Raw genomic sequence first — 27,941 nt, forward strand, 5'->3', positions numbered from 1 at the left:
CATGAAAGTTAAGTTTTGATTGTTTTTCGTACTTTTTTTTATTTTCGGGAAAATCTCAAAAATACAATGGACTTGTGTTGACACGAACTTGTGTTTCGTTTGCCGCCTTAATTGGAATTATTATAAAAAATGTACATAAACTGTACTACTACTGTATCGTACTACTAAAGTAAGTGCATAATGCCATTTCTTTTTATTTTACCCATTCATCTTCACCGTACCGCCGGAAAGCGACCGTTAAGTATTGACAACTTTTGTAGGTAACACACACTTGTTACAGCAGAACCGGGTGTGGCGTTGCTTAAAGGAACGAGAAACGCAATGATCTATCAAAATAAAATTATTGTTTTCAAACGTATCAAACGGCAGAACATTTTTAATGTGCGTCCCGAAAGCTAGATTACTCTAGCCAACCGAAATGTTGTACAAATATACAAGAGCAGTTGAAGAATGATAGTATCATTATTGAATCAACTGTGAATGCGGGAAAGTAAAAACAAAAATCGGACTAAAAACGTGTATAATATGTAAGGTTGACCGTTGACTCCTTTTTAGACGTTTTATTACCTCTCTTTTACATAAGATATCGAGCGCCTAAAACCTAAGGTAGGTAGAACTTTCATCGAATAAATTCCCATACCGTGCGCGTGTTGTTACCAGTCGAACATTTTTTAATCCGTTCCACAGACAAATAAATACGTAAAATGGAAAATTCCCTTTTTCTTCCTGAGGATAAATGGGGACAGTAATATTAAAGTTCTAGAGCAAATGTTTCAACCGGTTATCCTAAACTGAACTATTTCCTGCCCTAAATAATTATTTTGCAAATCATTGTCCAACGTAAAGTATATTATTCCTGTCACGATCCATATCTCATTACATCATTTCACACAATGCTTTCACCCACTACAGACAAAAAACGGTTGGTTTCGATAAGTAAATCTCTATTACAACGATTCTATCTCCCTTGCGCTTGTATATTTTTGGTTACAGTTTTACTTGTTATCCTTTTTTTTGTGTTCGCTGTTTGCTCGTATTTATCTAAGAATGCTTAATACGCTTGGCCATTGTTTACAATGCCAACCGTTCATATGGTAAGTGCTTCCCCAGATGTGCACTTCACCAGATCTATCTCTTCCGGAACCTCCTTGCCAACACTGTGAGCTGGCCAACCATAAGCCAATAATGGAAAACAACCAAGCTGAGGCATACGGATCCAGAATATACAGCACCGGGAGTGGAGTTCCAAATCCGCTGAAATCGGAAAACAATTCGAGAGATGTGTAACGAATCGGAGGTTTGTATTGTTGGCCACTAATGTTTCCACGGCTCAGAGAGCGAACTGCCTTCGCTATTTCAAGGCTGCGACAGATGGCACTTCGTGAAGTAACCTATCTTCAGATCTACTCTAAAGCCATGAGCAAACGCCCGGGCGAGCGGGACCGTTTGATGACCGGTCAAACGTTTGATTGGTTGAAGTCGTTAAGAGACACTTCACCATAAAGGATATGGCAGATAATCCATCGTTGATAGCTCCAGAACTTAAATTCTGGTCCAAGGGTGCACTAATAAACTAGAGTGACACAATTGAGAGATACGCAAATTTACTGATGCGTGCAAGCAGGAAACTGTCGCAGGCGCTCACCGACCCAAGGCCCAAGCAAGTTCAACAGGTATCATAACCACGTACTGCACAACACCCGAGCGAAACCACCAGCGATCCTTCAGCTGACAAAGGCCTAGCGTCTCCAATCTCGTCTCTGGAGATGGCTAAGATCTATGTCAGCGTTGGGGGGATGACAACCTGCAATACGCGGGATTGGATTCAAGGGTCCACAATCGCGTAGGCTCTTGCGCAAAACATTAGCGATCAGTTCCTAAATAGAGCTGGACATCCTGCTATCAGCGTCTGCGAGCCATATTGTTGGCGCAGCAAAGACGCTGATGACGGCAGACAGACAGTCTGGAAATATCGAACGTGTACCAGATACCAGAAGCCTGAAGTCCTCAGACAAGGAAGAATGGGCTGCCAGCAATTCGTGTGGGCGATCCTTTCTGGGGCCGTACCACCAGCTGGCTGGCTGTCGACGACTTCGATGCGTAATAGACCGCTTTCAAGCCTGGTGTCATAATGGTATACGAATGAATGACAACTCAAATTATTTAGCCAACTCTGCCAGCTACCAACCTCACCGCACCTATATGGGCTGCCCCGAAGTGCAATCCTGGCGTCAGCTATCCCCCGTGCTGGGTTGATGGGACTCGACGGCATTCCGATAGTTGGAGACACCATCGCATCGTTCAATGTTCTCTCTGTCTGTGGTGTATAGAGGGTGGGGTAAGAGGGGTGACAGGAGTAATGGGGAACGTGACAGTCCGCCGAGCATTCAGGGTAAACAAGCTGAGGAGGTGATCCGCACCGGTAGTGTTGCTCTCAGACCGACCCCGAATGTTTTACAACTTCCCAAGGACGTACACAAATTTGGGAAGCATCCTAACGAGCAAGCGAATACAAAGGGACATACTTCTTCAGAGAAGTCCACTGCGATCAATGGACCTCAACTCAAACAAAGTTAAGAAACAAATATTCGTACATAATTAATATACAGCATACATGCACACTCACACGCACATACGCTCCCAGCGCATTGTGCGGAACCCTCAGTGCTTTGGAACACAGCAAAATTGATACACCGAACTAGATGACCAGAAACAGGATCGTCTAAAACTCGTCCTTTGTGAATCTAATCCTCAGTAGCGGACAAAAAAAACACACACAAATATTGTAAACTGAGCTCCAACTGAGAGTAAAAATAACACACACACATACTATTGACTTTTCACATAATAAAACACAACATCTTCAAAGTCTGCACATTATGGGGGTAGGGAGAGACTTAGTCAATTCTTTAGTATAAATTCGAAAGCAAACACGCATTTACACACCTGAAACTATTATAAACGCTTTTCTTACCACAAAAACAATACCTTTCCCTTTTTATAACTTCTGTATGTGTGTGTGTTTTTTTTTCATGCAAACACTTCGCTGCTTTAGAAAGTGTGAGCGCGCATATGTGTGTCTAACTAACAAGAGAAATTAAGAAACCTAAGTCGTTAAGTGTTTTCTTAAACGATTATTAAAAAAAAAGCTTAGCAAAATATGAATTTGTTTAGTAAAACCGAATTTTATAGTAAAGTACACGATTGTTGACGTGTACGGTTTTTGCTTAATGTGTGTATGTTTTTTAATTTGTTTGTGGATGTGTGCAAAACTGTATACCTGCGATGGTGTTTTTTTTTGTCTGTCTGTTTGTCTCATTGGCTCAGCCCCTATCTATTATACCTCGGCCTACTAACACACATGGAAATCGAATTCACTGTACACAGGCCACCAACATAGTGGTGATCTCCTTCGCGCGCGCATACCTTATAAATATAATGCATCTTTTTGTATCCTTTTTGATGCGTATCCTTTTTCTTATCATGCGCTGATTTATCGTTCCCTCTCTCTCTCTCTTTCTCTCTTTCCGTTTCTCTTTATCTGACGTAAACGAAAAATGTATGTTAAAGTAAAACTAAAACGTAATGGATTTTATGTGGGAGTATCGGGGAAGGAGAGACGGGGGTTTGGAGGGAGAGTAGTGTGTGGAGAGGAGGGCATTTGGACGAAATACGCGTCTCGTAATCGTTGAGAGTGATAGTATGGGTGCATGTGTGTTTGTTTTTGCTTCTCCTTGCTGCTGCTGCTGCTGCTTTGTACGATTTAAAACACGATGCTTGTAATTCCGGGCAATTTCGCTCTCACGATCGTTCTTTGTAGGTATGTGTGTGTGTTTGTATTGAAATTGATCTGCTTAATATGGTGTATGACGCTGTTGGCGACCTCCACCACCATTGCCTCTCTGCTTTCCGCCTCCATACGTGCCAGCGCCACCTTCAAAAAGAGACAAAGAGAGGGGGGATATCAGGTTACTGCTAAAATCAAATCGCAACGATAATTATGTAAGGGCATAATACGTGAAAAGTAAAAGTTAAAGGAAAGTAAATTTAACTACAATTGTTGCTTCGCTTACGGAGGCATCCTAATGCCTAAATTACGGACGTTTACTAGCCTTTTTGACGACTCTACCTTTCGTATTGCTTATCGTCCTTATTGATTAAGTGTCGTCTATATCTAAACAGTTTACTCATATTGCGCTAACAAAATATAACATAGAAATTAACTCCTCAGTGTAAACTTGATTTTCACTAGCTTAGATTATGATACAAATTAGGCAATGTCTGGGATATTGATACCGAATGATTCAAACATTCTTCATAGCTCTAACACAATCTACCTTTGCCCCCACCTCGCGGACCACCTGGACGGCCTCCGTTCATGTAACCACCATCGTATCCTCCATAACCATAGTCATCTAAAAAAAAATAGGAAACACACATGGTAAGTCAAGGAATGCTACTAGAAATATGTGTCTATAAGGGGCAACGGCATTAAGCGCTATGAATCGGATTCTATTGTTTCTTATGGACATCATCACCGCCCCGCCAGCTTGGGGCAACCTTAAACCGAAGGTTGAAGCTTCCTGTTTTACACACACGCTCACACGCACACAACACTGTCGCAAAACACCAGCGCCGAAACCAGTATTGGGTACGCAGATTGGGCCTTTACGGTACTCCTATGCACCATGCTTCTATGCAGGAAGAAGCACTATCACACAGAAGGCAGAAGGGTAGAGTTTTCGTTGTGTTTATGTGTATGAGACCAGTGGTGTGTGCTGTGTGTGTGTTGTTCTCATCCAACGCAATGTGCTTGGCTCTGAAAATAGATGAGACGATGATGGCAAGAGACTACACCACGCAGATGAGAGAGATACACGATTTTCGACCGACGGCTTTAAAAAAAGCGGATTATTCAAAAATGCCCTAATAAGGGCATTCTTTACGGTTTTTTCCTGTTTTCGGATGTGGATGGAAAATGACACGGCACGACAAAAAAAAAACAGACCGAGAAAGGAGGTGGCTTGAGGAAGCCCATGGAGCGGATAAGATGGAAAGGGATGGAGGAGAAGGTAAGAGCGATCGGAGAGCATACCAAAAAAAAAAAATTAGTTAGCGTCATGTTACATAAAGTTCAACCTCTTTTCAATACCATTAGATGAAACGGAAGTGTAAAATTCAACTAAACACAGGAAACACATTTTCCTTTAAGCGCGTGTGTGGGTGTGTGTGTAAAGAGCGTGAAAATAGAGGATCGATTAGCTAGAGAGCGCTCACAAACCTTACTATAGCTACTTAGATACGCAACAACAAATAAAATATCGATACTATATGTGCGTAATACACACTAGCAGCACACATACGCTAACTATAAAACACACGCGCGACCGTCTTTTGTATCTGTGGAGATGAATTGTATAAACTAGTTAGAAAATTATGAGATAACTTTAAGCGCAACTGTTGACTGCGAAAGCCGCGTATGGTTTGTTTCCCTACACTACACACCACATTTAAACTTCACAATCTTACGTTATCGGCAACTCGGACATTCTGTTAGAAAGAGCATGATATACCATCCCCACACACACACACACGCAAAGACGAACAAGGATTATCTTATGCGTCCGCGCGGTGTCGCTCGTTGGGTTTGCTTGCAAAACAAACAGTCGAATAATTAGTTATTTAAATTGTTCGATTTTTCACACGTCCTAACATTTCTCTACTCTCTCTCTCTCTCTCCTTCCCAACCATCACCCTCCTTTCTCTCTCTTTCTCGTGTTGTTTTTTTTTTTTTGGGGCACCAAAAACAAATGAACGAAGGGCGAACAAATAAAAATCGGGGTCATAGAAGAGAAAAGGGGGTGGTTTTTTATGTTTACCTTTTTTTGTCATAATTTCCATAACTTATTTTTATTTAGTATTAATTCGTTTTCCATTCATTTGTGTTGCTTATTCTGTATATACAGTATGCAGAGGGGGTGGTGTTGTTGCTGTGGTACTACACCACACGTACCACCGCGCGTAACTTGACTTTTGGTTTTTAATAGTATTTTTTGTGTGTGTTTTTGTTTAGATAGTGCAATGAAGTTTAAAGAGGAGCGCGCGTAAAACAAAAAAAAACCGGAATAGAGCATGTTACAAAAAGCTTTTACACTCTTCGGGGGGGATCACTCATACATTTGTTTTTCTTTTTTCTATGTCAAAAAGACCAAACGGGGGAAACAAAGAGCAACAGTATGGTAGTTTTGTTTTAACCCCTTTTAATTAGTTTAAAAATCCTATGCAAAGAAGAAACAAGGAGTTTACATACACATAGATTCAAGAAATACGCCACTCAGTTCTCAAACACTAAGGAGGAAAAGAAGAGCATAATTCCGGACGTTCATAAGTAGATTCACTGTTCCCCCAGCATCGTTACGAAAAGAGTAAGGCAACTCTGCTATTTTTTAATGTAATCCAATATAATTTGCAAAAAATGAAAAAAGCATCCAAATTTGATTGCTTAACAACAGCTTCCCATTACATGTGTGTGCCGGCCGCCCCCCCCCCCCCCCCCCCCCCCCCTTTTCTTTTATATTGTAAGCGTAGTAAGTTGGAGAAATACGAAACCCCAACTTATATCTCTATCAAAAAAAAAAAATCTTGCAGTGATTTAGAAAAAAAAACCCAAAACGGTGGTGTTGCTAGAACACCCAACCGAAGCTAGAAAAGAAGCACGATGACTAAAGCAGCGCTTCTAACGCATTCTTTTCGACAAGACAACATACAAAACATACCACGCACAACACGCGCCTTATAAATTACAGTTGTTCCAACAAAAAAAAAGTTGTTTGTGTTGTTATTCACTCTCTCTCTCTCTCTCTCTCTCTCTCTGACGGTAAACAACAGAAAGGAGCAATCCCGTAGCTATTAAACGGTTATGCTTAATCATCCACAGTTGGCCTTTGTTTTGCACAGGGCGTTTTCTTATATGTTGAACAGATATTTTGCGCAGTATGGTGTGTTGTCGCGGGGTGTTATTACTATGCTAACGGGCGCTTGGTAACAATTGGCAATCATATGTTAACTTAAAACAAAACAAAACTTAACACGACGCGTTCACACATCAGCTTTATACACGACGGTGATACGCGGTTTGCCACACAAAAAGGAAGGCGCGTTTTATAAGACACAACAGGCGGTAAGTCTCCCACCCACACCCACATCGGTTAATTTGTGATGACACACACACATACTCGTGCGCACAAAAGTATATAACCAGGGTTAACTCTATCCTTCCATATCCTTCCTACCGGTTGTTCTTTGCTCGTGAGATTGCACACTAGTATTCTCTCTAACCCTCTAACTCTTTCTGCAAGAGTTGCTTCTCTCTTCCCTTTCTCCGCCGTTTTTTTTTGTTTTCATTGGTAGTATTTCCAAATGCTTTAGACGGTAATAACGGTTCAACAACACCCTTCATATATATATATATATATATGTCCTCAGATCTCTCCCATCGCGCACGGGGACACAGATTGGGGGCTCCAGGGGACACAGGCGCGCAGCAAAAAGGCTAACTATACACACACGCACACACACAGTAAGGCAAGAATAACTTTATGGTAACACACACACATCCGACGCCCCCTCTATCTTCACCTTCCCCTCCCTCTCCCCTTCCCACCGAAAGATGGAAATTAGCAATGCGATCCTAAGCTCTGAAATAATCTATTATCACAATGATTATCAGTCGCATATATCCATTTCTAAAATTATTTTAGATCTAATAAATCGTCAGGTGGACGCTCTCTCTCTCTCTCTCTCCTTCTCTCTTGCTCTTTCTCTATCTTTCCCTGACAAAGATCTTGGGGCGCGCGTGATTTGAGCCTTGGGGGGTGTCAGAGCTCGCTCGCGCCTGCTTCACCACCACGGAGGGAAAATATGTTTGGTGTGTGTGTGTGTGTTTGTGTGTGCAAACACTTTTTTTCTAATGTACCCCAAAAAACACACACAAACCCGCGCGCACAACTTCTTAGCTTAGCATCATATATTGCACACACACACACACACACTCTACACGGTTGAAATAATGAACGGAGGAAAAGATTAAAATACTATATAAAAACCAAAATTTCAGTTTCAGTTACGGCCATAAAATTGCATTCGCGCGTTTGGTGGAGATAGATGGACCTGTGGCCGCGTATCCTGTGTCTGGTAATGGTATTTTTTGACGGATTATAAAAAATTGAATGTTATGGTTTCCTGTTATTTTTTGCGTAATACACACACACACACACGCATGTGCAGGAGTAATTATTTCGTCAGTTTTCTATAAATTTTGTGCAAAATAAAAATTGGCATTGTGTGTAGGGGGAAGAGACTCTCTCTCTCACTCTCTCTCACTCTCTCTCTCTCTCTCTCTTTCTCTTCACAGAAAAAAGTGCTAAGTGAAAAATGTTAAACTTAAAACCAAAAACACGAAGAGAAAAGCAAAAAATCAGCACTTATAAAAAATATCCTTCCTAAAACTCGTCCAATTGTGTTAGAAGTTGGGTATATAAATCTGGTGGTAGGTGGTTGGGTGGTGGTATATAAATCTAAAAGATGATGGGTGCCGAAAAAAGAACTGTTCTGCTTTGTATCGGGGCTATTCAACAAGCATTTTTACACTATCCATTTGCTGAGTAGCAGGCGTACACGCACAACACACGGCCGCCACATCATCACTTCTCTCTCTCTCTCTCTCTCTCTCTCTCTCTCTCTTTCTCTCTGGCTGCTCCATATTCGCCCTAAGTTCCCTACCCCCAAATTAGCGCCACCGCAGTAATTTCCCTCCTTGTTTTATCCTATTATGCCGTAACTTTATTGTGCTATCTTCCGTGTGCTCTACATCCTACACTCCTCCGCTTACCCTTCATCAGTACTTTCCTCCTTTGGGTTTTCCCTTTAGATCTCTCATAAACATCCGCACACACACACATCGCCATAACTAGAGTGTATAGATAATAGCACTTAGTTTCATACATTACCAGCAAAACCAACGCTCACACTTCCACTACCAATCCGAACTACAAAGGTACGGAAATAACAACTAAGGAATTGGATTCGTTTTGCTCTTGTAAAAAAAAAACAAAGCCCTCGGGTATGTGAAACATATAAGAGTGGTATTGAAAGAGGAGAACTGTAAATAAACGCTAAATACAACAACCGCCGCGTCCGAGGAACATCAAACATCAAACATTACTACTGCCTCCCTTTCATCGGTTGGCTTTTTAATAGTTTCATACGACCTCTAGATTCGTTTTTTTTTCTTTTTGAGAGGGAGAAACATCTTACTTTTCCTCTCTGTCTGCTCAGTGTTTGAGCACGTCGTTAAGACATGACCAGGTGATCCGATCGCCAATCCTGTAGTGTGTTAACACCACACAAAAAAAATAGTTTTATTGGGAAGGTCTGCCCGACGGCATAACCTGATACTAAAAAAAACATACCTATATATTGCACATCTTCAGGAGCTTTGTCCAATAGTTTTTTGTACAACAACAAAAAAAAACACCTTTTAATACGTGAATGATTTCGTGGACAAGTGTCAAGATCAAGGATGGTAAAATTTATTATTTTTCTCTACACATGAAACAAATTAAAAATTGTCTGTATTTTTGAAAGGTGCAAGGTTCGCAATCTAAATCCAAAAAATTGTACAAATTCACAATTGTTAAATTCCAAATTTATATGTGTAGATCACATATTACAACATCGTAACATCGAATACGATGACATCGCATTGCATTTTAGTTAAGTCCACCACTCTCTCTGTCTATCTCTCTCTCTCTCACAAGACACTGGACTGTTTAACCAACGAGAGCGCACAGAATACACAAACGCGCGTTTGGCACAAGTAAAGATGCATAATCACGGGTTTTCTTCTACGTGTGCCAGAGAGAGAGAGATAGAGCATAAAGGGCAGAGGCAGGCAAAAGCAAGCTTGGGGCTCTGTCAACGTGTTCAATGCTTCAAAACATTGAAATGTAAGCATACACACATACGAACGCAAAACGCAATCCGATCTAGATCGAAAACACCGAATCATGAAGATGCGAATTATGTTACACGCTCACATACGGGTACTCACTACCAACACACCACACTACCTGCCGGTGGTGCGCTACTCCTTTTTACGCTCTCTTGGTGGGAGGGAGGGGAAGGTGAATATAATGAAGCAAAACCATTAAAGTAAACTCCTAACATAGTACACGATACAACCATATCGGTTTAGTCGGTCATTTCATAAAACAAGGGGCATTTTGTAAATTTGCAATAGTATGATTGAAGAACAGAGAGAGAGAAAAAAAAGGGAAATAGGGACAGGAGAAAAAACCGTAGGGATAGGGTAGCGCCATTTTCCATCCGTGCGCCGCCCATCATATATATAATAATTTTGGCTTTAACTACTTGTCTCACGCTCTCTCCCTCTTTGCTCTAGTGATGTTTGTTCGGCGGCAAGCGATTGTTGAATTTACCACCACGACTGTAATAGCCGCCGGACAAATCGTAACCACCGTTATTGTAGCCTCCATACCATCTGGTTAAGTAATCATAACCATAATCACCATAACCACCGCCGTATCCTTGCCCGTAGCCGTATCCGCCGTATCCTTGTCCGCCCCATCCTTGTCCGTATCCGCCTGTTGGTGGTAGCCCGTGTGAAAAGCGCAGCAAGCGGGGAGAGAAGGAGAGAGAGAGAGATAAACAAAGAAAAATAAACAAAGGCAAGTAGAATGAGTTGTGTGTATGTTTACCGATTACAATATCGCTGAGAACATTTTTTTTTTTGCTATAATCAATCGAGCATTACCCAGTGTGGCGGTTAGGTATTATCAGGGTTCGTTTTGGTAAATTGGTAAAAATCACTATAATTCATAAGCAGAACTGTTTTGGGTTTCATCATATACCAAACAAGCGCACATCTATCCTGGTACTACTATTATTATCACGGACTCGAAGTGAAATTATGGTACAACGCACTTGGGCATTATTATAGAGCACTCACCTTTAGGTCCACCGGGACCACCGCGTCCACCACGCATGCCACGCGGCGGCGGACCACGCATGCCACCGCGACCACCCATCGGTCCCATCGGTCCCATGTTATCCGGCTTCGGGGTCGCTTTCTTCACGTCGACCTCCTTGCCAGAAATGGTTTGCTTCGGTGTCTTCAGCAGCTCGTTCACCACCTGCTCGGAGTCGAACGTAATGAAGCAGAATCCCTTTCGCTGGTTCTTCTGCTTATCGAATGGCATTTCTACCTCGACGATCTAAAAATCGATACCCAAAAAAGAGATTTTTTTTTAATAATTTCTTATTTGTTTTTAAATTTTTATTTCAAGTGATTTTTGTACTTGTCGTTTGAATTATCAGTTTCGAAATCGAATCATTCTCTTTCATAAGCAGAACTGGTAAAAAAAGTATACTCATCATGTGGTTCAAATTTCTCAAGTACAAAACACTACATGAAATATAAGCGCGCCTACACGGCGACAAAGAAAGACTAAAAACTTACGTTTCCGAACTGGCCGAAGAAGGTTTTGATCTCCTCGTCGCTGATTTCCGACGTCAGCCCACCGACGAATATTTTGCCGTACCGTGCCTTCGCCTTCTTGGGGTCAACCTTCTTGTTGTTGATGACATGATCACCCGCCGACACGACCTTGTCGATCGAGTCCGCGCTTTTGTACACGATAAAGGCAAAACCGCGCGAACGGCCAGTGTTCGGATCCGTCTTCACATTGATGCTCTCGATATCACCGTACTGGCTGAAGTGTTCCTTGAGTTCCTCTGCACGGCAGCGATCGAAAACAGAAAAAAGCACACGTATTAAAACAAGAAGCAAACATTCTCCTAGTTATGCGTTAGATTATAAGTGTGTGTCTGTGTGCGGGAGGGGGTAGGAGTGTATGTATTTTTTTTTAACTTTTAGTATTAAGAAAATTAAAAGGATAGACATATATGCACGGAGGAAAATGGAGGGATAGTGATGTTGGATATGAAAGAAAATATTATTCCTGTACGAGTCACAAAAAAAAACTATTCAAATCAAACAGAACGTAACAATTTAACGCGAAAAATGAAGGAAATTTAAATTAAAAATCAGGAAATATATATAAGAATGGAAATGAAGGAAGAGTATAGAGAATTAAACAAGAAGATGGATGGCAAATAACCCATATTTCATAGGGTTGAAAATATAAAAAGTTTGATGGAAAACAACAAATGTGGGAAGACTTGGATCGAACAAAACGGGGGGGAGGGGGGGGGGGGAATTAGAGATATAAACCGAGAGAGAGGTATCGTTTATATTTATATTAAAAGACTTGGTTTCTTGAATGTACTATATCAATAAAAGAGGAATATATATATACTTTGTATTAGTTAATAAAATATTGAATTTTAAAAAAGAAAAATGTATATTACTGTCTGATGTTTCCCAACTTAGTCCACCAACGAATAATTTTCTGGAAAAGTGGATGAAAATTTACGAATTAGAATATTTTATGCTTTTTTTGGATAGTTAAAATAGTAAAAAAACAGGTTGAATGTTTTGCTTAAAGTTAGTTAAATTTGCGCACAGTAATGCAACTGCCTAGAGATATAGACTCATTGAAGTTAAACACTAAAATAGTAATAAACAAAACAACTTTTACGGTGACAACAATATTAAATATGTACTTTTTCAGTTTTTGTTTTTGTTTGACTGGTGAAATAAAAGTTTATTTGCTTTTCCCATGAGTATGTTTCACAATAAGATTAAGTTTAGCAAACAGTATACACACTGTTGTTTTTTTTTTTGTTTTTCAGCTAAGTTAGGCATGCCGGTATCATCTTGTATAAAGTTTGTGGGGAACGTGGTGCACTAAAGTCTTTAACAAAAAAAAAAAACAATGGAGATATTTTTTATGCCTTTTCTTGGACGATACATCATTAACTACTATTTATGCAAATATATTGATCGTATAGTTTATGGTTTGCAATTTCGTTAAAACATACATTGAAAAACTCAATAAAACTGCTTTACTGGTACCCTTCGGTCTGCCGGTTCTTTTACTCTCTCACTCCTTCTTCACTTCAACAAAGGGAAGAAAAATAATGATTCGACATACTAGGAGCGCCGTAGTAATTTGCTAACATAAGCACCCAAACTAATACACAGATCTCCCTGCCATACACTAACCGTAGCTTAGCAAAAACAACAGTGCGAAGTATGGTTTACCTAAACCGATAACAGAGACAGATAAGCAAAACAAGAAATATGTACGAGCAAAGTTTACATTCTGGTTCACAATATGTATTCATTTATTCGGAACTTTACTTATGCATTGGTATAGTAGGTAAATATATAAATATAAAATTGTTTTTCCGCAACTTTATTCTTTACAAAAAAAACGTAACAATATTTGGCAAAACGCACAGGACGAAATATAGAGATCTCTCTCTCTCTCTTTGTCTTAGATGCTGCTGGTAGTGGTAGTAGTAGTAGTTACTGTGGGGAGATATAGTTATCCAATCTCATTGTGATCGCAAATTCTAAAACACGATGATGGGTGGGTTGGTTGGGTGGGTTGTGGTGGTGGTGGGAGAACCGCCAAAATTCGGAAATAAAATTTCTTTTACAGTTCGTCTTTTTTTTTGCTTTGCATCAAACAAAGCTCTACCAGTTATGGAATGGTGCGCGCGAGAGACCCCCACGCAGAATGTGACTAGTGTGAGTATTTTTTTACAAGAACGCAGAGTTTTTTATATGTTGGTCTGGAAATATTCCATTTATTAAAACATTTCTTACTCAAAACTTTAAGTACTAGCCCTTATGGGTGGAAAGTAGAGAATATGTATACAAAAACAAATGAACAATTAAGTTTTAATAATAGGTAACTGAAGAAAAAATTTGGCAAAATCATAAAATTAAAAAGGCGTGCATGTTTGTTTTTGTTTTAAATGCACATGCGCACACACACACACCAGCACATGCTTACTAATGTGATTGTTAGAGGTCGAGTAAGGATAAGGGTACTCAGTAGTTCGGGGGGGGGGGGGGGGGGGGGTGATGGTGGGCCGATACGTTTATTATTTGTCGAAGTATTTCTTTAGAACAAAAGATAGCTGATAAACGTACAATTATTATTTTTTTCACATCAAATTTAACCTTCGATTGTAAATTTAGTTTAATTTGAAATAAAAAAAAAATCGTCACCTCCTTAACACTAAACATTGATAACAAGATATTGTTTTAATTCGAATCTCGCTGGAAACGTAATCGTAATTGCAATAAAATCCAAATGTTTCTACCTTTGAAGACTTTTGCTGACATAACCGGTTAATATGCCCGGTCTTTTAGGCTAGCGCTTAGTCCACTTATATGAAGGATTTCATACCGGTCGAATACGCGGGCCACCCAGGCCAAAAGCCGCCCCCCAAACTTTGTATGAATTTATGTTTCAATTTAATGCATATGTGTGTGTGTTCGCGCACGCGTGCTTTGGTAAGAGATAATGAAAGGAATGAAAGGGAAGTAAGTGTGTGTAAAGAGACGGGAGTTGTTTTTCATTGAGTATTATATGGCAAAAAAGAATAATTCACAAATATTCCTAGATGTTTGTTGATACCGAAAAATGGAAGGCATTTTTGTTTGAGAGCTTTGATTTTAACCATTAAAAATCTAGGAAAGAGACTGTACTTGTTCAATGGTAAAAACATTACTATAAAGAAAAGGGTATATATCATATCAAATAATTTAAATTTGGGTAGCTTTTTAGTTAACTTATATATTTTTTCGTTTTTTGTTTCGTTTTCATAACGCTGTACGCTCGGTAGTTTCAACAAGGTGGTTTTTTATGGTTATTATTTGTTGTTGTTCTTATGTCATTTATGTTAGCATAAATACCATCGTCTCACGTGCACATCCTTTGGGTGCAGAATCCCCAACACTTTTCATCTCTCTCTCTTTCTCTCTCTCCGATGTCCTCAGAGTTTCAGGCTTTTGGCATTTTCTCAACACCTGTCGGAGAGGAACAATATTAGTCGTTCGCTCTATAAACAGGAAACATCAATTTGATCATTAAGGTTGTGTTTGGTGGTGGTGGTGGTTTTTGCTTAAGTGTTGTTCTTTAACTTCTTTTGCATACTTTGTATTATCCGGGTACAAATAATTATGGATGGCTGTATACGGCGTGCAAACGTCTTCTAAGTACATCAAATGCGAAAGATAAGTGTATAATGGGCAACTTTATTCATTCGATATGTTTTTTTTTTTTTATTACACTTTGCTTGACCTGGATCTCCTTTTTTTCTTGACATGGATGCTGTGCAAAGTTCCGGAATATGTTAACGTTTACCACATTTAAGGGTAATAGAAGAGAAGTATTTTGTTTCAGTTTTGTAACTAAAGTACTGCTTGTGCTAGCATTACTGAGGATCGTCCCCATGCAATGGTAAATAAAGACACATTTAACTTTTTTTTCTGCTTTGACACTGCAAACAAATTTTTGCTCTGGAACCATATCACTTATTTCTCTCGCACAAAATGAACACAATTAATACATTATGACTAGAGCAACAACATTCGAACAGGGGTAGCATCAACCTTGTTTCTCCTTTAATATAACGTGTCGGATAAGACGAATTTAAGGTAGCTTACACTTACACAATATCATGTACATTAAAATAACACAATATGCAGTAAAACACACACCGATAAAGGGCTTGCCGGTGTTGCGAAAATAAAACTCTTGTGTGATGGTGCTACGCGCGGATTTCATTGGTTTCACTAGTGAGACAAAATCGTAACAAAACGCCGTGGTTGAATCATCAATTTGTATGAAGCATGTTTAAATCCATCCACAACATGAAGCATTTTTAAAACATTGGTGATACGCGCGCGGCATTGGTGGTCGCCCAATTCCCGTACGCTGAAGCCGATGTGTCGTTTAACCGGAAACCAAGCGCGTGAGAAGCTTCTTGATGAGAAGACGTCCGATTCTCTATCGTCTTAATCTCTCATCCCGCCGCTCGGCTGGTATCGTTGTGTGTGTGTGTGTGTTTCATTTCTCTTCGATTTTTTCTTTTCCTCACCTTTTTGCTGGAACTAAAAGTAACAGAAGCGCAACCACAGATTTTATCGATTAACACACACACACACACTCTAGCACAACGTGTCTCGCACCATTTAGGTGTTAGAAGAGTACGTGATGAAGAGTTTCGGGAAGGATGGGTTTAGAGAAGAGAGCGCGTTTTAGTTGAAAACACAAACCACATCACTTATCAAGAGATATTTTAATACCTTTTACAAAGCATTAATGAAACACATCTTAGCTTAAAATACATTCACCAATCATAACTATACGATGAAACACAGGGCGAAGAAGAGTCGTGTAAAATGTTCTCTGCCATGAAACAGAAGATCTTAACTGCTCGGTCTTCGGTTGATACACTCTATGAGAATGATATCAGTTTTAATGTGAAAATAAAAGAGTGAGCTTAACACAATTTCTGATAAACAGCTTGATGTCTAATATTAACTACTGATATTAAATCATATCGGATATTATTATCAGAATCGTTATTCAAAAAAATAAATATTTGTAATCGCAAACCACAGCAGCAATTTGAGCATTACCCCAAAGAGCATTGTGCTTACAAAAAAAAAAAATATCGAAGCCGACAGGAAACCGACACAAACGGAGAAAACGAATGAAGAGACTATTAGCTACCCGCCATTTTGAAAGATAACAGAGGTTATGATGCTACCCCCACGGAGAAGCAATTCGAAAATCGACTGTTTTGATATTAAATGTTGATATAAAGCATATTGACGAGAGCTTTACGAGCTAAAGAACCGGAAAAAAACACAGTTTGAAGGACGCGCATGTTGACGATTTATATGATTAATAAAAATATTCGGAATTTGGACAAGTTTATCTTACGTAGACGAAATAATGAATCAATCTGACAAATAAACACTGCAGTTTTGGATATGAAATAAGAATAAGTCGGTAGGTAACAACACACCATCGTTGAACTTAGCGTTGAGATAGAAAAGTGAGGTTAACGCGCGACAGATAGTGAAACCACGCGCGCGGCATGCTTTTCTTTCCTTCTAATGGTGGAAAAAGTACTCCCTTCCGAAAGTCTATCTATCGCCAGCCCAAACCGGGGCGCACACACTGGTACATACCTGTCGTCATCGCGAACGGTGTGGTTTTCCGTGTTGCCGTTAGCGTTGGCCGCTTCGGCATTGCCATTGCCAGTAGCTTGCTCGGTAAGTTGAGGCTGATTGTTACTGTTTTCTTGATTCTCTTGGGCGGTTGTTCCGTTCACCACTTCCGTTTCCTGTGCGTCTGCCATTGTCGGAGATTTTACGGGGGAAGCGCGTGGCTTTGGCAGAAACTATCGCTACGACACTCTCGCTTAAAACACACGACAGAACAGCACTGGATTTACTTCTATCAAAAACGAACGCGCGACAAGCACTTTCTCGTTCAAGGCTTCAACACACGCTTTTCTTTTACTTCAACTTGTTCTCCGGAATTCACCGAGCGCACGAACGTACGTAACGCACCTTTCACCACAAGCGGCTCAAAGAGAAAGAACGATTCTGCGAATGTTCACCTTTTGCCTTGCCCAAGCCGTCATTCGAGTGCGCACACACACATACACATAATGCGCACGTACGGGCGAACGTGTTGCCAACTGTGCGGGGCGAACACTTCCGTCGATGCAAGAAAGTTAGAGGCCTAGTTTTTCACGCAAGCAAAAATTTTAATTTTAATTTCACAACATGCAGAATGGTATCGACCGCGTACCACAGCAAATACAGGTTTATCAAAATGTTGAACAAAGTCGTGATTCAGATTGGTGTTGGTGAAGGAAAATATAATTTTGGGATCCCAAATCCGGAATGCTGATTTAGAATTCGAACTGGATCCATAATCCGATCAGAATCCGGTTTCGAATTGGGAATGAATCTGAATTCGGATTGAGATGCGAAGCCGGAATTGGGATCGGTGTAACGTCTTAAATATAAGAAAGGGATTCTCCTACTCAGCCGCTGCTAAGTATCCATGGGAAACCCTCTAATCCCTTCTACCAATTTCCTCTGAACGCCCAGAACCTTGCACTCTGATTGGGATTCAGACTCGAGGGTTCTAGGTCACATCCGAGTCCAGCCCGTTCGAATCATCGTGGTGAAAATGGGAAGGTGAAATTGTTTTGCACGTTTTGAGGAAGTCAATGCGATTAATACTTTAAGAAATAATAATTTGTTTCGTTTTTGCGGCTTACAATACGTTAAGTAACAATTATCAATCCATCATTTAAAAATAAACCGTACCAAACATAACCGTTTTTTTATGGTTTCAAGTGTCATTTTCTTCCTTACTTTGGGATACAAATTACCCTAAGCATTGGCAACCCGAATGGAAGTTTTCCACGTAGCGGTGCCACCCACTTTTAATAAAAGAGCAAAAAATTTGCAACCAAAAACCTGCATAAAAATGCGCACTTATTTATGTAAACGTATTTTACCTTGGTTACATTGGCGCATCTATTTACCTTGGGTGCGAAAAGCGTCTGACAGACGTCTTGTGTCAGATCAAAGTGAGTTGAGAGGAGGTGTCGGAATAGCGATTTCTCGGTCGGACATTTTGAAAAAAAAAATTGACGTTTACTTGACTGAAATGTAAACAAACTGCGGTCAAGCGTTCTTTGTTGGTCAAGCGATCTCTAGCATACATTGATAAAGCTCGATCTGCTGTCCTCTTGATGAACGTGAAATGGAACGATCCTACATATATCTCGGATCAACCTAATAGTTCGGGGATGCAAACCGGCACCGCCTGTGACGCCGATACAGCCAAAGCTGCCCTGTCCATATAGGCGCTGAATCGTTACCACCTCAAACAGTAGTAAATATAATACAGAATCACCTCAGATAGCACTGACACACTACAATATCCTGATTTCTTCACTTGATCTAAGCTTTCCGAACAATATTGAACAGCAAAATACAAGAAAACAAATCATTAAATAATGTTATTGCATCGAGAATCATAAACAACACATATAACCAGCTGATTCGATGCGGTCAAGTAAACGTCAAACTGGTGCTGGTCTTCTACTTCTTTCCATGTGTCAAAACGGGCTTTTTACGACACCTCCTCTCAACTCACTTTGTGTCAGATGAAGCAAAATCGTTTGGTACAGCAGATTGACACTACCAAAACAGAAGCGACAGTCCTTTATTTTCCAGTGCAAATAGCTGTGCGGTGAACACTTTCGTCGTCGAAGTTCGCCATATCGTTGTTCGAATTAGCCTTGGCTAAATTGGCCACCACTCTCAGGTATGTAACGAACGCTAGGGACAAAAGCATTTCACGATATTCGATAGCTTGCTCGTGACATTTGCCAGATACTTCAGCATCGCGGCTGTGTGCTAATGCTATTGACCCAGGAAAGCTGCACTACAAATTTCCGGTGCTTGGTTAGGAGTTGCATTCTGCGAGCTCTTGAACAATTGCTAACTAAGCATCCGGTTGCCATTACATATTTGCAACGAATTGCTATCAACTCTGGAGGCAATATATTACGTATTACGTCGTAATATTGTAATATAATGCCCTATAATAACTATATCATATATAGTAATATAATACTTTTTATAATAAGTATTACGTCGTATAAGTGTAGGGGTACGTGCAATGATTTTTTTCTGTATATATTTATATATATATATATATATATATATATATATATATATATGTATATACTATTCTATATATTTATATATATGGAGGCATGCAGGTGCCTTTTCCGTTTCCGTGTTTTCTTTGCGTTGGCTGTAAAACTGCTTATCCGGCTTAGGGCGGTTCGCTAATACACCTTAATGTGTCGGGGTAGTTAACTGTCTACCGTCTTAAAAGTTATTTTCTTCTTTTGTGCTTCGCAGTTGTATTTTCCAGCTTAAAAAATAGCAGCGAGAATAATCAGCAAATATCTGAGCGAGCTAGAAGCGTACCAAAATGGAAGCGAACGGCGAGCCAGTCGCCGTGGATACGCAACCGAACGATGATGGGCCGAAGAACACCAACACGAACGATGCGACCGTTGATGCGAACGTTCCGGCTAAGTTATCGGACGAAACAAACGGCGACGAGATTCAACCGGATGATACAGACGGCAACAAGCAGCCCAATGCGGATGTTGAAGCGAAAATAAATTCACCCGGTGGAATGCGCAGCCGTAGCGGTTCCCGTAACAGTCACACATCGCAACAAGACCAGCGTCGACGTGATCGCAGCGGATCGCAAGTTAGCGAAACTCGATCACGAAAGAGCCGCAGCACTTCACGCCAGAGCCGTCGTCGGTCACGTTCGCAGGCCCGCAGCTCGTCGAGCGTTAGTCGCAGCCGTAGCCGCTCCGGTAGTCGCTTGTCGCGTCGCAGCAGTACTCATCGGCGCGTCCGTACACCTTCCCGGTCGCGGTCCCGATCCGGTTCACGATCTCGTTCACGGTCCCGATCACGCTCCCGCTCTCGTTCCCGGTCCCGTTCGCAATCACGGTCTCAATCACGCTCACGCTCACGTTCCGGTTCTGGTGGCTCACGGTCGCGTTCTCGTTCCCGTTCCGGATCCGGTTCTCGCTCACGTTCCCGCTCAGGATCCGGTTCCCGCTCACGTTCGAGGTCCCGGTCTCGTTCCCGTGCCCGCTCACGCTCCGGCTCCGCCTCTAGCTCCCGCTCGCGTTCCTCGAAGTCCAAATCCGGCAGCCGAAGCGTTAGTCGAAGCGTTAGCCGTAGCGTGAGTCGCAGCGTTAGCCGTAGTCGAAGCCAAAGTCGTGGCAGCTCGCGCTCAGTATCCCGAAGCAAGAGCCCGTCCATGGCGGCTGGTGGCGGAATTGGCAGTGATGGAGAAGACGCAGCTGGACCGAGCACCTCCGGTGGTGGAAAACACATCAAGCAACCGAAGCGTATCATTGATTCGGATGATGAAGATAATGAGGAGGAAGCCGGACCCGGAGATGAACCTAAGCAGCAAGACGATCAAGATGAGGCCGGTTCTGCTGCGGAAGATGGCGAAGAGACCGCGCACAAGGCTAGCAAACAGGCGATCATTGATTCGGACGATGAAGGCATCAAGGACGATGGTTCAGAAAGGTAAGCCGATGTGATATATCGTCATCGATTGCCGCGGCTTGTTAATCATTTTGTGCAATTCTCGCACTTGCACTCTAGGGGCCAATTTATGTCGGACTTTGACATAATGATGGCGCGCAAGAAGGAGGAAAAGTCCCGGCGCCGTAAACGGAACGATATTGATTTGATCAACGACAATGATGATTTGATTGCACAGTTGCTACAGCAGATGCGTCAGGCGGCGGAACAGGACCGTCAGCTGAATCTGGAATCCAAACCGGCCACGAAGAAAATCGCAATTTTAAAACATGTGATGTCGCAGCTTATCAAGAAAGATTTGCAACTGGCGTTCCTCGAGCACAACGTGCTGAATGTGTTGACCGACTGGATCGCGCCACTGCCTAATAAAGCGCTTCCGTGTCTGCAGATTCGCGAGAGCATCTTAAAGCTGCTGTCAGATGTAAGTATATGAACAATTTTTAGTCTGAATGGCATTTCTATGTGTTTTGTGCTACATACCTAACGCGATTTTCCACCTCCCTGTACATATCTAATTCCCTGTGAGAAAAGCCAAATCTCACTAAAATTCGCAAAGAGACAGCCCCTTCATATAAAAAAATTACCGTTTTTGTTTTCCTTGCGCAGTTTCCCACTATCGACAAGTCCTACCTGAAACAGTCCGGTATCGGTAAGGCGGTTATGTATCTGTACAAACACCCAAACGAAACGAAAGGTAACCGTGAACGGGCCGGCCGACTGATAAACGACTGGTCGCGGCCAATCTTCAACCTTAGCACCGACTTTAAGGCAATGTCGCGCGAAGAACGTCAGCAGCGTGACCTGCTGCAAATGCCACGCAAGCGCAAACCATCACCAGATTCGTCCGCTTCGGCCACCAAGAACCAGAAGGGGCTGCCATTTACCGAAGCGGAAAAGTATGCTGCGATGCCAAACACTCTTTTTTCTTTGTTCCTTTGGAATGATGCACCATTCGACATTCTTGTACTATTCACAGAGGAGCACTACGGCCGGGTGATAAAGGTTGGGTTCAGCGCGCTAGGGTACCGATGCCATCCGACAAAGAGTACATCGTACGACCGAAATCAAAAATCGATGTGGATATGAGCAGTGTAAGTTGTTTGGCGGAACACAAACACATGCAAACAAACTGACTATTTTTCTACAATGTTTCTTTCTATGCGTGGCTCATTGCAGATTGCAAAGAAGAAGTTGAACCGATATGAAAAACATTTGAAGAAATTTATCGACCAAAAGAGACTGAACTCTACGCGCCGTGCAGTAGACATTTCCATCGAGGGACGTAAAATGGCACTCTAGGCTAAATAATGGTTTGAGGGGCGCATGTGTGTGTATGCGGACGAGTTGCTTGAATATCGAAAAATGATGCGATGCTCGGTTATACTTTAATTTAACCTACTTTCAACATTATTTTCCGAGAGCTGCACACTTTTAATTGCATAACGATTTAAAATTATCAAATGTATCTATTCGGTCTGCACTGCGTTACGACGCATGTCAAATTATACAACTTAAAAATTTAATTAGGAAAATTCATCGTAATCAGGGCAAAAACATCTCAACAGCTATTTTAACTCTTTGCGTTCGAAAAAAAAGCGGCGGTATGCGCAAATTCGCGGTACAGGAATAAACTCCGTAGCATCGTCGAGATGTTGTTTATAATGCCTATAAAGCCTAAAGTGTGTGTTGATATGTTTGAAGGGCAGCTCCAAGCAGACTTGTGGCTCGGATCCTTTTTTATTTTGCCTCGTCAGCTGCCTCAAGTAGACTCGTACTAGGGACCCTTTGAAAGCGGCATAGTTTTTCGAAATTGAAAAGATAGACCTAAGATCAACACCGCCTGCTGTTTTTACAAAACATTTTTAAGGATGTATTAACGAGTCCTCGGTCACGAGGTAGTAAGGGCCTTGGCGACCTGTAATATCCTTTTTTCCTGTGAAAATTGTCACAGGACACTTAACTCCTATCAACTTCTAGCAATGCTGATATGTATTGACGAGTCCTCGGTCACGAGTTAGTATGGCCTTGGCGACTTGTGATACCCCCTATTTCCTGCGAAAAATGTCACAGGATACATAACTGCATTCAACTTCTTGCTAGTCTGATATGGTAGGGACTTCCAATATATCATATATATTATATGATATGGTTATGACTCCGGTCTTCACACGGCAGTACCGGGGCAAAAATGGCTGCCCGAGACCCTTCGAGGTCGTAGTGCCAAGAAAGAAGAAGAAGAAGGACTCCAACATCCATTCCGCCCTGGGGTGATCATTAGACATGCTCGCTACTGTACGTTCTTGTCTTTGCCTACCATAGCTGGCTTCCTTACATTGATTGTATCCAAAAGCCTGTCTCAAACACAATCTGTGAACAACTCTCAATCGAGCGCTAAAAGAGTTTTTTTTTTTTGGTTTTCGATCTTAACCTCCCAATCTGGCTTGTAATCCAATTATCATTTAAAGCGACAATAAAGAGAGAGAAAAAACGTAAAAACCGGTGCGTAACAGTGTACACAGGAATGCATCGTATTGCGTGTTTTTTAGGGTGTTCAAGGCTCACAGTTTGGATCGCACCGGTGGTACATTGTCGCGTACAAACACCAGCCGGAAAGAGCTAGACGGCGACTGGACTGGACGAAAATTGCTAGCAATCGGTACGAGCGACGCACCAGATCCGGCTTGTTTACGCATTAAACGACGAAAAGCGTTCGATTGCTGTGAGGAGATGAAGATAGGTGCGTGATAGACTAGCCAGATTACGTTCTCCCGGTACGGTGCGGTTGTCGTGGAACCGTGATAGGTGTAGTAATGCCGATCGAGCACTAGCCCGGCCATCCAGCACAAACAGTTGGCCGAAATGGGTGTTGCCGTGCCTGGCGGTTCGATACATTGAAGGGCGCGTACAATTGGCTGCAGCGGCATCCAGTCCGTCTGGTTTGACTGAGCTTCGAAAAGAAATGCGGCAACCATCAATCCGTCTGGCTTATTAAACGCTTCAGCGAAGCTACCGTAACGTGCGTTATAGTGAACGAGATGTGCCTCCATCGAGTGGACCCGTCCATCGATCAGATGTTCGCACCCGACACTATCGTCCGGTCCCCAATGGAAGTGAAGTTGCTCAAATATGTAAACGCCACCGAGCAGACCTCCGACCACAAACGGTTGGTAAGGACGATCGTTCAGCGTCAACTGTAAAGGGGTGGGGGGGGGGGGGGGTGGAAGAAACGATCACAAATTAGCTCCGGAGGGCAGCGTGCCTGGCAGTTGAGTTGCTTACCTACCACGGCAGACTGACCGTTATTGGTTAGCGTGGCGGTCCCCCGTACATCCCAGTGGCCAACGAAGCGCAACGGCGCTGCATCATCCACGATTTGCGCCTGACTCTGGACAAGGCACACCGGACTCTGCACGGCTCGCGGTACTGTGCGTTGCATTGCCAACGATATACTGCGGACAATTATTGCTTTTGCTGCATAGTCCTGAATCCAAACTGGGGTCATGTGGACGTATATCGGCAATCGATAATAGGATGATCGATTTTTCCATCACCCTATAGGAAAAGATGGAAGTGTGCGTGTGTGTGCATATGAGTGTAGATACAAATTTAAATTTACAATGAATCGCCAATGCCAAATGTTTGCCGTTGGCTGGTTTATATTGCAAAAGAAATTTTCCTAACTTACTTTGCTGGCAGACGTTTCTGCAGGCTGTTCGATTATTCAAAGCCTATAGTCCTTAACACAACTCAATGAACACCTGGTTTCTTTTAATAAAAGAATAACTAGAAGAGTCAACTGAAATTGATGTTCTAGTAAGTTTAGTGAATAACAAAGCACACATTGTAAAGAAAAAAAAAACACACGCTCTTACTCTTTTTTGGCACCTGCAAAATTCCTCCATATAACTATACGAACCGGAGGTGGAAACTTCGGGGACCATCTTCTATAAGTCAATCCAGATCCTGGCATACGCTGATGACATAGACATCATTGGTTTGAGACTCTCCTATGTAGTAGAAGCTTATCAAAGGATCGAGCGTGCGGCACAGAACCTCGGGTTGGAGATTAACCCAAAACCAAAATGATGGTGGCACCACCAGCGGCCCTGCTAACAAACACTGGTTTACGCAGGGGTGATGTACAGATAGGTGACCGCACCTTCGAAGTCGTCCAAAACTTCACCTATGTGGGGTCAAAAGTCAGCACCGACAACAACATTGATGTCGCGTAAGGGTGCTGGTTGCCAACCGGTCATACTACAGCCTTAGGAAACCTCTCCACTCTGAATACCTGTCGCGACGGACGAAGCTGGGATTGTACAGAACATTAATAATCCCAGTAATCGCATACACCTCTGAGACATATGACCTCATTGGCCAAAACTGACGAAGCCCTCTTAGCCGCGTTCGAGAGGAAGATGCTCAGAAGGATTTTTGGCTCCGTATGTGTGGAAGGACAATGGAGGAGCCGCTACAATGACGAGCTCTACGGAGCTGTACGATGATCTCACCATCGTCCAGTGAATTAGACTCGTCAGGCTCCGGTGGGCTGGTCACGTCATGAGAATGACACCGGATGACTCAGCCCGTAAAGTCCTTTTAGGTCGTCCACACGAACATGGGAGGCGTGGTAGGCCCAAATTGAGATGGAGTGATGGCGTTGATGGCCGGAATAACAGATTGGCAGACGACGGCGCTAACGCATCGAGGATTGCTGCAGCAGGCCAAGACCGCTAAGCGGTTTCTAGCGCCTGATAAGTAAGTAAGTAAGTAACTATACGAACACCTACGGAAAATATTTTTCTCCTTTATTGTAATTATTTTCACATTTCGTTAGAAAATACAAGCAGCTTAAAACAACCTTTTTTAACGTAAATATACACCTGTTTACAGTTACAGGCGAATCGCTCACCGTTTGCTTCGACTCATGAGCTGCCTGCTTCGATTTGCATGCCCTTACCATCGAATGAGCGACACTTTGGTCGAATCACATGCCGTTACTATGGAATCACGTGCCGGTAGCAAAATCTTAAATTCTCTTCTAGTTTTTTTTTTATTTAAAAAAAGCAGGTGTTGGTATAATTGTGTTAAGGAGTGAATCGTTTATTTTAATCGGTAGATTATAGCCAGAATTACTTTACTTTATTTTTGTAAGCTGTTAAATTTTTTGTAGATATTAAATTAAAAAATGCAATCCGTTTACTACTAGTTTTATACTAGTTGATTATCTGAATAAATTTTAATTCATTAAAACACGTGAAGCAACAAATAGTTTTTCAATCGATTTTTTTAATGACACCCTTCCTTGCTTATCTCTAGATCTAGATCTAGATATGCTATAATTCATACGCCATTACACTATTACACAGTTTTAAATATTAGAAAAGTTTTTGTCTTTATATATACGGTGCCTACATACAATAGTATGCATCTTAGCTCGTTTTCCTCCCTTACGGTCAGACATATTCTCGTGACCGCCTTTACGTACCCAAACGTTGCTCGCACTTGGCAAACCGACGCAAACAGTGTACGAAATGATGCTCGTTACTATCCTGCAGCCGCCACTCGAGCGGCAGAAACTCCGTTAACCTTATCTGCCACGGCAGCAAGCCGTACGTGCAACAAACCTCCCCGAAGTAGACGGCCAAATCCGGATCGGGCACGTAACCGGTCGACGCTTGTAGCCGGCTGTCGAGCAGCTCGATGCTCACGTCGGATGGAAATAGATCGCGGCGCCGGACGGATTCACCGATCGAGCGACTGAGACTGACCAGTCCCTGTTTGCCATCTTCGGGCGACAGAAAGTTAACCACGGTACAGTTCCGATTTTTCTCCGGTACGTGGGCTTCGGCTGACCAAAGGATGTGATGTTTATCTTCCAGCGGTGCTTCATCTACGCATCGTTTCATTTGTTCGTAGTTACGCTTAATCGTACCTGCAAGCAAATGGGAAAATATTGGTCAACAAATAAAACACTCTACATACAACTAGTTGTACGGGGAACCATACCATTATGATCGTAGAAACTAACGTACGCAATACCGGCCGCATTCGACCAGTAGATGAACTGCGATAGTCGTTGATAGTCGGGCCGTTCCGGTCCGAGCAGTACGACAAGATGCTTCGGAATCTTCGACACCGTTTGGAGCTGCAACTTTACGTACTGTTGCGATTGTTTCATGCGGTACGATTCGACGATCGCTGTACCGAGTGGCCGGATGTGATGGAGCGCCTTCCGGCATCGTCGTAACAAGCGCAGCAAATGCTCTACCCAGGTGAAGACGGTGTGCAGCAGCAGCCAGAGTGCGCTTACTAGAAGATTCGGTGGTCCGGTTAGTTCGTTTACTTCGTGTGACTTCATGCCGATGCTGGCCAGTAGCTGCAGGCGAAGAATGATGAGCAAAAGATTTTTCGATCTTCCACCTGACACGGTTTTATGTTAGATTTTTTTTCTTTCTCTATATTTACAAAGTTTTGACAGTTGAATGCTGGATTCAGGAAATGGACACAGGCAGCGCTCTGCTGTTCATCGAGCGAAGCAAACAAACAAACAAACACTGGTCAATGAATGTGATGTACGACCAAACGGACCCGTTAAGCCATCCGCTGAATCGACCAATGTTGGCCATTCTGCATGTATTCCCACCAATTTCTAGTGCATCATATTTTATTTTATTTACACTGCGCTACGTTTACTTTGTGGGGTCGATTTCTATAAAACATCAACACATGTTGATAATACAAA

At 42.1% G+C, this 27,941-nt stretch overlaps 4 protein-coding genes across 6 annotated transcripts; 1 reads left to right on the forward strand and 3 right to left on the reverse strand.

The window, feature by feature from the left end:
- Positions 1-528: 528 nt before the first annotated feature.
- On the reverse strand, positions 529-17,682 carry LOC118510660 (RNA-binding protein squid-like). 3 transcript variants are annotated; one of them, XM_036052803.1, is made up of 7 exons: positions 17,204-17,682; positions 12,451-12,491; positions 11,540-11,814; positions 11,030-11,294; positions 10,590-10,664; positions 4,350-4,415; positions 529-3,934 (listed from the first exon to the last, which is right to left on the reverse strand). In XM_036052803.1, exons 1-7 carry the CDS (start codon positions 17,371-17,373, stop codon positions 3,855-3,857), a joined length of 972 nt encoding a protein of 323 aa, XP_035908696.1. In that variant the 5' UTR covers positions 17,374-17,682; the 3' UTR covers positions 529-3,854. The 3 variants fall into 3 exon arrangements, with proteins under 3 accessions (XP_035908696.1, XP_035908686.1, XP_035908704.1); XM_036052793.1 differs by having other exon boundaries at positions 4,338-4,415; positions 17,204-17,664; XM_036052811.1 differs by having other exon boundaries at positions 4,338-4,415; positions 10,509-10,664; positions 17,204-17,655.
- Positions 17,683-19,143: 1,461 nt separating this feature from the next.
- Positions 19,144-23,692, forward strand: LOC118510566 (IWS1-like protein). Its single transcript, XM_036052556.1, has 6 exons — positions 19,144-19,367; positions 19,973-21,178; positions 21,257-21,617; positions 21,803-22,092; positions 22,173-22,287; positions 22,373-23,692. Exons 2-6 carry the CDS (start codon positions 20,046-20,048, stop codon positions 22,493-22,495), a joined length of 2,022 nt encoding a protein of 673 aa, XP_035908449.1. The 5' UTR covers positions 19,144-19,367; positions 19,973-20,045; the 3' UTR covers positions 22,496-23,692.
- LOC118510675 (carbonic anhydrase 7-like) lies at positions 23,597-24,709 on the reverse strand. The gene is made up of 2 exons (XM_036052839.1): positions 24,480-24,709; positions 23,597-24,387 (listed from the first exon to the last, which is right to left on the reverse strand). Exons 1-2 carry the CDS (start codon positions 24,696-24,698, stop codon positions 23,755-23,757), a joined length of 852 nt encoding a protein of 283 aa, XP_035908732.1. The 5' UTR covers positions 24,699-24,709; the 3' UTR covers positions 23,597-23,754.
- Positions 24,710-26,204: 1,495 nt separating this feature from the next.
- On the reverse strand, positions 26,205-27,826 carry LOC118510683 (dehydrodolichyl diphosphate synthase complex subunit Nus1). Its single transcript, XM_036052852.1, has 3 exons — positions 27,665-27,826; positions 27,206-27,575; positions 26,205-27,131 (listed from the first exon to the last, which is right to left on the reverse strand). The coding sequence occupies exons 2-3, from the start codon at positions 27,555-27,557 to the stop codon at positions 26,677-26,679; spliced, it is 807 nt and encodes a 268-aa protein (XP_035908745.1). The 5' UTR covers positions 27,558-27,575; positions 27,665-27,826; the 3' UTR covers positions 26,205-26,676.
- Between the last annotated feature and the right edge of the window lie 115 nt (positions 27,827-27,941).

The sequence above is a fragment of the Anopheles stephensi genome, chromosome X (assembly GCF_013141755.1).
Source record: "Anopheles stephensi strain Indian chromosome X, UCI_ANSTEP_V1.0, whole genome shotgun sequence".
NCBI classification, from domain to species: Eukaryota; Metazoa; Arthropoda; class Insecta; order Diptera; family Culicidae; genus Anopheles; species Anopheles stephensi.